This window comes from Protomyctophum parallelum (genome assembly GCF_964188405.1).
Source record: "Protomyctophum parallelum genome assembly, chromosome: 13".
NCBI lineage: Eukaryota > Metazoa > Chordata > Actinopteri > Myctophiformes > Myctophidae > Protomyctophum > Protomyctophum parallelum.
Genome location: NC_139708.1, coordinates 29,995,043 through 30,006,207, shown reverse-complemented (window position 1 = coordinate 30,006,207; position 11,165 = coordinate 29,995,043). Strand labels below are relative to the sequence as shown.

The window sequence follows — 11,165 nt, the reverse complement described above, 5'->3', positions numbered from 1 at the left end:
GAGCGTCTGCTAAATGCCTAAATTGCTAATTCTAAATTGTAGAAACACTGTACATAAAAACAGTCTATGAGCATCTGGTCATGCGGCTGACACTGCAGTCATCCCAGAACCTCTGGAATGTATGGAGCGACTGAGGTCAATGTAAACAGCCATTTATAAAGCTTAAGTGAGACCAGACATGGTCTGTGTGTGCGTGCGTGCGTGCCTCAGTGCATGTGTGTTTGTGAAGAACTTCCTGTAAACACAATGTCCAGGTCCTCGTTGCTGTGTACGCATGTGGTGTGTATATTGGACACAAAAATACTGGAGAGTTAACAGCCCTCTTCTACCTCTCAACTCACTTTCAAATATTTACAACAGACAACCAGATCGGTCATTATCAGGTCACCTTACATCACCTAAGCAATAGGAGAGACATTGTCAATTCCAAGAAAAAAGATAATCTGCTATTTCCCCCTCAGATATGCCTTTTGCTCCAACAGGAAGGCACCTCCCCATGCAAGACAGAAACAAATGCTTATAACAAACAATTGCCCGGTAACCAACCCTACAATGTTAACATGTGTGCACTTAATATAAACAATGCAAGTTTCAAAGCAAATGTTCCAAATCAAGCAGTGTGATGTTAATTGTTTAGGTGTGGTTGACAGCAAATTAAATGAACCTGTAGAGGTCACAAGCTAATGAAGTGGTAGTGTGAATTTGGAATGCAGTCACTAATAAATGTTTATGGTAGTGCACATGAGCAGCTCAGTGGCCTTGTGGTCTGAGACTGGGAGTTCAATCCCTGGCCGGGTCATACCAAAGACTGTAAAAATGGGACCCAGTGCCTCCCTACTTGATACTCAGCATCAAGGGTTGGATTGGGGGTAAGTCCCTGCGACATACTAGCATCATGTCCAGGGGGTGTGCCTCGTGGCTCAGCAAGGCTACATGAGCAAGGATGCTTACTTACTTATTTTCAATAATTTACTGCTATTAAGCAACTGCAAAATAGCCTACCTTTTTTGAATAAACTTTCATCCAGATGTTATTGTGGGCCTTTTATAGGTTATTCGTAAACTGCAGGAGAACATGTTTTTGATTGATTGATTGAAATATGTATTAACAGTTTGCAGAATTACAGTACATTTCAAGCACAAATCAATACAAAGACTGTTAACTGTGAATGGATGTGTGAGATGAACACCTGATTAAGTGTTTTGTTCCCTACTAAGTCTGGCAAAAACTCCCATGGCTACTCACTTACATCAAAACCTCACAGAGAGAATGCTGGCCCTACGCCTGAACTGGGGAAAGGAAAAAAGATACTCCCAGCTGTGAACAATTAAAGGACACAGTGGGCGACAGCATCCCAATCAAGATAACTATTGTTTTCCCTGCAACCTCACAGAACAGTAGCCTACCCTAGAGAACATCAACAACAACATCCATCAGACTTCAGTTGATTCAGAACGCTGCTCTTACATCTTTACACGGCTTCCTGTGTGTCAAAGAATTGATTTCAAAATACTATACTGTTTGTTTATAAAGCATTAAATTGTTTACTGTGACACTGTCGGTTTATAAAGCATTGAATGGTTTGGTGATCTTGTGCTACAGTTACATCATGAACTGTATCCAGGCCTTTCAGGTGAAAGAAATGTGTACATCAAAAACAATTACATCCATGACCATGATGATGATGATGATGAATTCCTGTTCTGTTCTTTAGCTACATAGAAATGTCTATTTGTATGTCTCTAAATGTTTGTATGTCTCTAAATGTTTTGATGAATTGAACAATGTGGACCCTGTTGTAAACAAGTGTAATGCTTAATTGGGTCGTCCACTCACAGTTAACAGTCTTTGTATTGAGTTTGTGCTTAAAATGTACTGTAAATTGTACAAACTGTTAATAAATATTTCAATCAATCAATCAAAAAGCCAGTGAATATTGAAGAGACATGGATTTTCAGAGAAAGGCAAGGAATGCATGTCATGGATGCTTTCAGGTAACACCACCACTTTGCTTTAAACAGCAGACATAAGCAGAAGTACAGTATAATACCATTATTGGTTTACAAAAACAAAATGTTCGTGGTAGAGAGATCATTTTCCATTTAGGCCCAAAGGCCTTTTTTCTGCAATTTTGCACAGTGATAGACCACAGGAGGAAGATGAAGCTTATACATGAAGACTGGAGTTTACTCACTGCTAGGCCCCCAGTGCTGCTCGTAGCTATATTGTAGCCTTCTGTAACTTTGAAATTGTAAATTGTAAATATAGGCCGGTGTCACGGGGCAACCCTATATATATATATATATATATATATTACATGCTGATTTATACTTGTTTAATTGTAACGCATTATTGAGAATGTTTAGGTTACTTGTATTCAAGTTGTTATTTATGGAAGTATTTATATTGAAAGTATTTATTGAGAAGAAATGGTGCTAATTGATTCTGCCTCCTGTGGTAGGATCCACTCTTATTTAAGGGAGGCTGCAGGGACAGACTAGTCAGTTGGATGTGGGTTTTGACACAAATAACATCCCTGAGGGAGAGCTACAGGGCCTTGTGTGATCAAGGTACAGCCTGAAGAGAGCTCTCATCCTGGTTGGGTTTTGTTAAGGAGTGTTGCCCAAGTATTTCTTTATCTTTTGGTCATTTATTTTTGTTGCCGGTAATCTAGTTTGTTATTGAGGATTATTGCACTGAACAAGTGTCTGGATTTTGGTGGAGGAGTTTTGGGGAAAAATAAAGACCCTTAAACTGCATTACTGACTGTTCTTGGAGCCTTGGCCGTTTGGGCAACTTTACAGCCGGTATAAGTAATTTCTTACACTTACACATTGGCTGTGTATAACCTAGGCAGCCGGCCCAGGCCGTAGCGTAACGGTCTGGGCACCGGACTGGTAATCCAGTCGCAGTGTGCCGCGGGTTCGACTCCCGGACCCGACACGGCCTTTACTGCATGTCATCCCCCCATCTCTCTCCCGTTTCCTGTCAGCCTACTGTCTGTCCCTTCAAAAATCAATAAAAGGCGTAAGCCGCAAAAAATATATATATAAAAAAAAAAAAAACCTATAGGCAGCCTACACTTTTGTTTGTTAAGTACGTAGATGTGATTAATTATGCTAATTACTCAATTTCTAACAAAACAGTGACTCAGATCACTCGGCATATGGCAGAAATGGATTCAGCACATAAAAGTCATGTAGAAAAAAACACATTAAGCACAATTATTTATTAGAATTATAGCCAATGTCCAGTTTTTAGCAAAACAGTGACTCACTGTCTCATGGCATGGCAGAAGTGGATTCAGCACATAAAAATCATATAGAAACAACACAAGTAGCCTACTTTTCTGCAATAATGCCCAGGGATAACCCCCATGAGGGCCCCTGGGCCGGTAATATTTGAAGGGACCCCATAGCGCGCAACATTTTCGTGTTTTTATGTGTTTTTATCATCTTTTTAACCTAAATTTACCAAAATCAACGGGCCCCAGGAGCCCTTTTCAGGACGTCAAACCTAGTACCTCACGGTCTAATTTCCCCCGAAGGGCCCCTGAAAACCAAGGGCCCCTGGGCCACGGCCCCACTGACCCAATGGCTAATTTGTCCCTGATAATGCCCATGCAGGCTTTTGGCATCTGGGGACTGGGGACTAGTCTATCATGATTTTTTGTTGCTCAGTTGGTTTCAAATAGGCCTACTGGGAAAATGTATTTCTGGGAGGCGTTGAGAGGTTTAGTAACAGATGTGGAGACTTTGGGGTGGGTCCCTTGCTCTCTTCCCAAATCATTTTGACCACTGGCGTGTGGCTTGGGCGCATCTCTCTCCCCCTCTCCTCTCCTCTGTGTTCAGTGTGGAATGGTAGCACAGGGCCAGGGGATGAATTCTTCTCTGAAATGGGCGCTCATTCTGATCGTCCTCTGCTCTGTAATACTCAATATAGTCCTGATCTGCATGAGCTCAAGCAAGGTTCCCAAATGCTTTGGCCAGTCGCATCCCCCGTCGGGGAAACATGACGAGCGTAGCCGGGTCTTCGCTGACCTCACCCGGGAGGAGTATTTGCAAGTCCGCGACTACATGCTCAGTCAGAGAGACCTGGATATAACCAGCAATCCGCTCGCAAAACCCTCGGTTAACTTTTTGTTCCTGATCGACCTCTCTCTGCCAAAGAAGGCCGAGGCTCTGCGCTACCTGGACGTTAAAAACAGCCCCAAGCCGAAGAGAGAGGCGACCGCGGTGGTCTTCTACGGCTCCAAGGGTCGCATTAAGGAGTATGTGGTGGGACCTCTTCCCAACCCGTCCTACTACAGAGATGTCACCCAGGAGAGGTACGGCATTATTGATCTGCCCATCTCCGCGCGCACGGTCACAATCGGGGAATACGCGCAGATGTTCGTCTTTCTGGAAATCGAGGTGTTTTCGAATCTCGGCAAACTATTAAAGGAAAGTTTCGACGTGGACGAGAACAAGAAGCTGGCTCCATTTGAGCAGATGCCCCGCGGCGTGAAATCGGGAGACAGGACGACGTGGGTCTCTTTCTTCAGAGATATGAGCGGGATGTACATTCACCCGGTTGGATTGGAAGTGCTGGTTAACCACCAAAGCCCCAATACGTCCCACTGGAGCGTGGAGAGGGTGCTGTATAATGGCATATACTTCGATTCGATAGAGGACCTAAGGCGACAGTATGACAACGGCACGGTGGAGAAAATCACTTACGTGGAAACGCACAATTACGCATCGCTGAAACCGCGCCGCAAACCACTGCAGCTGGGTCCCCAGCAGCATTATGTGGAGGGGAAACGATTCAGCGTCAAGAACAACCAGGTGCTCTACCTCGACTGGAGCTTCGCCTTCGGCCTGAGCTCTCTCACCGGCATGAGGGTGTTCGACGTGCGCTTCAGGGACGAGAGGATCGCGTACGAGCTGAGCGTGCAGGAGGCCATGTCGGTGTACGGCTCGGCGACGCCCGGCATGGTGATGACCAAGTTCTTGGACACGAGCATCGGCGTTGGCCGCTTTGCGCACGAACTTGTCCGCGGGGTGGACTGCCCCTACGCGGCGACCTACGTCGACACGTACCGCTACATCGACATCCACGAGCCCGTCAGGTTCAAGAACTCCATCTGCATCTTCGAGCACAACATTGGCCAGCCTCTCCGCAGGCACTACGCCGACTTTTTCCACAACAGCTACGGAGGCATGGTTAACAGCGCCCTGGTGTTCAGGACCATCACTGCCATCGGGAACTATGACTAGTTAGTTAGTTACTTTATTGACACAAATGTATAAAACATTGGGTCCAAACAATAATAAAAAACCCATGAATCAAAAACTTAAAAAAGGTACAATACATTAAAATATACAATACACAATACAGAATCCCTTTACAACAGGAGCTTTATATTGCTCCACAAGTGACAGGCAGGCATGTAGCATATGCAAAGTCTCTCTGTTAGTGCCCACAAAGAGTGAGCTCAAATCAATACCCTCATGTCCATATTTCACTCTGATATCTTGTGTGAGGGGACACACCAGTATGTGCTGTTCGTTTTGTATACCAGTCTCACATTGGCAAAACCGCTGTTCAGGTGGTATGCGGCTCCATCTTCCCATTTCCACACGCAGTCTATGAGCAGACAACCAAAACCGTGTAAAGGTTATCCTCAAATAGTCCTCAATGTAGTAAGGTGTACTGCTGGTGCTGGTAGAGTGGGTGAACAGATATAGATCTGGGTTGATGGCTTGGTATGTCTTATATCTTGTTCCCTCTTTGGATTGTAATTTATGAATCATGTCCCTTCGGTCACTCTCAATATGATCTTGTTTTTCCATTATCTCAGATAAATGAGAATACATGACTTGGTTCTCCTTTTTCAGCATGTGGGATTTCATCTTCTATCAGAGTGGCTCTGTGGAGGCCAAGGTGCACGCCACCGGCTACATCTCTTCCTCCTACCTGGTGGCAGGCAGCTATAAGTATGGACACCAGGTGGCGAAGAATGTCCTGGGGAACATCCACACCCACTTCATTAACTTCAAAGTGGACCTGGACGTGTTGGGTGAGTAGCTTATAAAGACAAACCTGCAATTCATATGAATAGTGTTTTACACACACACACACACACACACACACACACACACACACACACACACACACACACACACACACACACACACACACACACACACACACACACACACACACACACACACACACACACACACACACACACACACACACACACACACACACAGCACCACAGCTAACCTACACATAAATGACAGTGGCATTTTTGTATTTGGTGTCCTCTAGGAGTGAAGAATGTGTTCCAGACCAAAGACATGCAGTATGTCAACACGTCTCTGCCCTGGATGCATGAACGCTATGCCATGGTGCCCCAGCTGGTAGAGAACCAGATCAACACAGAACAGGTCAGCTGCCACTGTTAACTCAAACATAGTTTGAGTAATGCTTGAGTAATGCTTAACATAATGCTGCCTTCATTAGATTGTGTGGCATTGAATGGGAAATACAGGAGATGTATAGATTTCAATGACTGTGCTGGTTCTTATTGTGGAAAATTCTAACTTGTATAATATTACATAATGATTATTCATCTTCAGTAAATGACACAGCTCAAACATTTACAGTAGTAGAAAGGTCTTATACATACCTGTCACAGTTATTTGCATTTGCATGGTCTGGGCATTAGCTACAGTACACGTGTCAACTTACTAATTATACTAGATTATGTGTGGGTATACATTGTGGAACATTTAATGCAATGCACTCAAGTCTATATGTGTTAGTGGTGGCCAGGCATTTGTGGCACTTACACAATATCACACTGTCAAATACCCAAATTATCACAATATTGGGTTAGTGGCCACTTTTCAATGGGAATGGCACGGCTTGTTGCCATTTGCGGATTTCTGCAAAGGAAACCTCAGTTCCCATTGAAAAGCATCCGCCCTCCACATCAGATTCCTCCACATCCCACGTTCTGAGGACATCCCCAACACGGTAACCGTGGGCAGAATTAAAGTTTGGTGACCATACCCACAACGGATGCCGGCAGCATCTTTCAAAATATAAGCGCTAGAGTGCCCGCAGATATGGCAGATTTTACTCTGAAAGGTAAAACCAAAACCATGAGGCATAATGTTCCATTCTTAGCTCGCACTGGTCACGCTAAACGGCTAAAGGCTCTCTAGAAGCGTTAATATTCCAAACGAGAGGCATGCTGAAGTCAGGAATGAAGACAGAACATTGGCCATCTTGGCAAAACCATGGAGAGTTTCCTAGATTAGGAGATACAAGCCTTTCTTTTTGAGACACAAAAGGAAGTGAACGGCAGTGCGCATGTGCAAATCAACAAGGAGTACATTGCACAACCAAAAAAAAAGACAGACCTATAAAAAAGACCCAAAGACGCCTATACACATCCAAGGCACCCCATGGTTTTGATATAAAAGGCCTAGCCCAAAATTGTGTTAAAAGCGATTTAACCCCATTCCTGACCTTGACTCACTTCACAGGAAGCAGCCTTGCGTTACGGCACCAAGACCCCTCGCTACCTCCACATAGCCAGCGACCAGACCAACCGCTGGGGACACAAGCGCTCCTATCGGCTCCAAGTGATCAGCTTCACCGGAGACCACCTGCCAGAGAGTGAGCCTGAGGAGAGGTCTATGTCCTGGGCTAGGTGAGCTGACGTCCCCTGTTAGGTCCAAAACTCATAGTGGAAATGTAAATCTCTATCAAATTGACACTGTGTAAATATAGTGTACAGTATTGTACTTTCTTTTTCCTTTATTGGAGCTGAAAATGAACATAACCAGTCTCTATCTCTCTTCAGGTATAAGGTAGCCATCACTAAACATAAGGACTTGGAGCAGACCAGCAGCAGTCTTTACAATCAAAACAACATGTGGACACCTGCTGTGGACTTCAGCAAGTACATTGAAGACAATGAAAGCATTAACAATGAGGTCAGTTTGTGTGTGTGTGTGTGTGTGTGTGTGTGTGTGTGTGTGTGTGTGTGTGTGTGTGTGTGTGTGTGTGTGTGTGTGTGTGTGTGTGTGTGTGTGTGTGTGTGCGCGCGCTCGCGAAAGTCCCAATTGGGACATGGTCCTCACTATTACACGTTTTTTTTTGTGGCTGTCGTCTTTATTTAATATTTCTTATGGAGGGACAGACAGTAGGCTGACAGGAAATGGGGAGAGAGATGGGGGGATGACATGCAGCAAGGGCCGTCGAGATCGGGAGTCAAGCCCGCGGCACACTGCCAGGCTGTGTTACCAGCCAAGGTGCCTGGACCACTGAGCCACGGCCCAGGCCAAAACTCCCAAACAGTTTTGAGTTTTCTTGACTTTCAATCAGCAGCACCATGGACAGCAGTGTATGAGTGCTGCTCAGCTCATTATGTAAAAATCGAATCATGCAGATCTCGGTGGAATGGCATGGCTCCAATCACATTCATATGATGATGATGACTCCAAATATGGGCAATTTCCCGATCAGAGCCTTCCTTTATAAAAATCTAAGTTGCATATTTAAAAAAAAAATATATAAAACATACAGAATATAGACAATATAATAATAAACTAAAAAGGTGCAATTCTGGGAGAATTGCAAGTGTGGTTGCGGATGTATGATGATGAAGTATTGACCTACTGTACATGATCACAAAAAGTTCATACGGAATGTTTATCTCGAATGAATTTGGGCAATAACTGTAGTCTGGTTGCCTCTGGCAACCACACTCAAAAACATTTATGGCATGGCTCTGCAGGAGTCTAGCTATCTATAAGAGGGTCAGTCTACATATTTTATATAGTTTTATACTTTTACACTACTAAAAATTTAACTTAAATGTTATAATGTAAGTCTTTGATTTTATTTATTGGCCTACTGGCAGCGTACACAACACATTTGGCTCTGATCGGGACAGTGGTTTGCGACAGACACACAAACAGGGCGAAAACATAACCCCGGAAAACATTCAACATGATCTTGGTATTTATGCTGCATGTTCCTTTCTCAGGACCTGGTTGCCTGGATAACCACTGGCTTCCTCCACATCCCACATGCGGAGGACATCCCCAACACGGTAACCGTGGGCAACGGGGGCGGGGTTATCCTGCGCCCACACAACTACTTTGACGAGGACCCGTCCATCCATTCTCCTGATTCGGTGTACATCAGCCCCGGGACCGAGCAGAGCTGTGACAATAACAGGATGGCATGTCTTGCTAAAGAGACCTGTGGCCCCGTGCTCGAACCCTTCACCTATGATGGCTTTGCGGGAGCCATGAAGTTTGAGGAGTGATTATTCTCCTTTGTTTTGTCAAATAGACTACTGGTATATCCCAAGCACTGGTTCGGGACCTATTGTTGGGTCGCGGACTCGCGGACCACTGTTCATGGGTCCTGGGTATACTGTTTTGCCTTTCTTGCCATTCGTTTTCATTATTATTTCAAAAGGTTTTCAGAAAACAATATATTAAATCAGAATTTGCTAAAAAAAGAAAAAGAAAAAGGCAATTAATTTCTAAAGAATTTCATAATTCCTTACAGTATTTTCACTGTTGCAACAAAGACGAAATTCCTTACTAAACTTCCAGACAGCAGTAGAACAGCTATATTATTTATCTCGATATTCAGCTAAGATAGGAAAATCCTTAATGTTGTTGATGAAAAATGTTCAAAAGTGTTTAAAATGGGTTGCTGTTAAGGCAACCAGCCATTGAATATTGACTAAGACTTCAAAGAAAACGTTTCTATCACCATGGTTGGTATATCCTCTTAAATATCAAGCACTGATGAACATTAGGACAGTGGTTCCCAACATTATCTGGATCAGGGCCCACATGTAAATCTTGAAAGAGTTCATGGCCCAACCATCTGGCCAGTGACCACTCATTTTTATTTTAATGATCAATCAATTGTATTCCAACTTTCATTTAAACTAACATCACAATGGAAAATATATTTTCAAAGATTTAAAGAAAAAATACCACTATTTTTACATTAACTTTTTTATATAATGTGTATGTAAAGATAATAACGTGAATAATATGAAATTATCAATACAATCTTTAATTATTTATATTGGATATTCCTCGTTGAGCTATAGGACTTTAATGCCATTCTTTCAAATCCATTCTCAAACATAATGCATCATGAAATGTTGAGATTCTGATTATTGTGACATCTGATCCATCTAAAAAAAACAAAAAAACATGGGTCTACCTAATAAACAAGTCCATACATTTTGTCCATGTAAGAATAGTGTGTTAATGTATTTAGCTTTGGCTAATGTTAATAAGTAAAGACGGTGGACATCTTTCCATCTTCCTGTTCTTCATAAGGAAAGAAGCACTGAGAAGAGTTATGTTTATTTGCTTGTTTTGGTCCAATATGTCCCATGAGAACGCCTCCCCCATGAATTTATCATAACTCATGTATTGTCAAGAATAAGGTTTTTGGCAATGCTCATGCAGCCAAAAACAAAAATGTCCTGTCACTTATATTTCAGCTGGACATTGCAGAAGTACATCCAAATATTCAGACTATATGTTTGTCAACAACCCAACATTGTAATGTTTGAGTGTACAGCTAAGCCCGATTTGCCTCACAGTAGACATATAGGCTATTTACGATGCACAACACCATCATACTGTATGACTTAGCATGAATTAGGCATTAGCCTCCTTCACACTGCTGCACTGATAAGTTGGACCATTGCTCTAACCCTTTCTGATGCGGGATGATGACAGCAATCTAATTCTGGGATGAGCATTTGGAGAAAATAGCAGATCTACAAGCTCACAACACCTCGCAGACAAACAAGTACAAAGTATAGGGTTTTAATGGTTAACTTTGGGTAAATGAGCACTGAGTATAACTATTTCACTGTGTTGAATGTCTGGGTATTGTTTTTTTATATATATTGTTTTGGGGGGGGGGCTTTACTTCCTTTATTGGGATAGTACAGTGAGGAGTGACAGGAAACAGGGAGAGAGAGACAGAGTGATACGCAGCAAAGTAGGCTGTCATGCTCTGGAATCTAACTTAACCACTCAGCCCCCAATTGTTTCTCATGATTTGTATATTTTTCTACAAAATACTTGTATGTGTTCTCTTTAAATAAAAGAAGA

At 43.0% G+C, this 11,165-nt stretch overlaps 1 protein-coding gene across 1 annotated transcript; it reads left to right on the top strand.

The window, feature by feature from the left end:
* Positions 1-3,754: 3,754 nt before the first annotated feature.
* On the top strand, positions 3,755-11,165 carry aoc2 (amine oxidase copper containing 2). Its single transcript, XM_083779390.1, has 6 exons — positions 3,755-5,257; positions 5,880-6,061; positions 6,316-6,434; positions 7,542-7,708; positions 7,862-7,994; positions 9,050-11,165. Exons 1-6 carry the CDS (start codon positions 3,858-3,860, stop codon positions 9,332-9,334), a joined length of 2,286 nt encoding a protein of 761 aa, XP_083635516.1. The 5' UTR covers positions 3,755-3,857; the 3' UTR covers positions 9,335-11,165.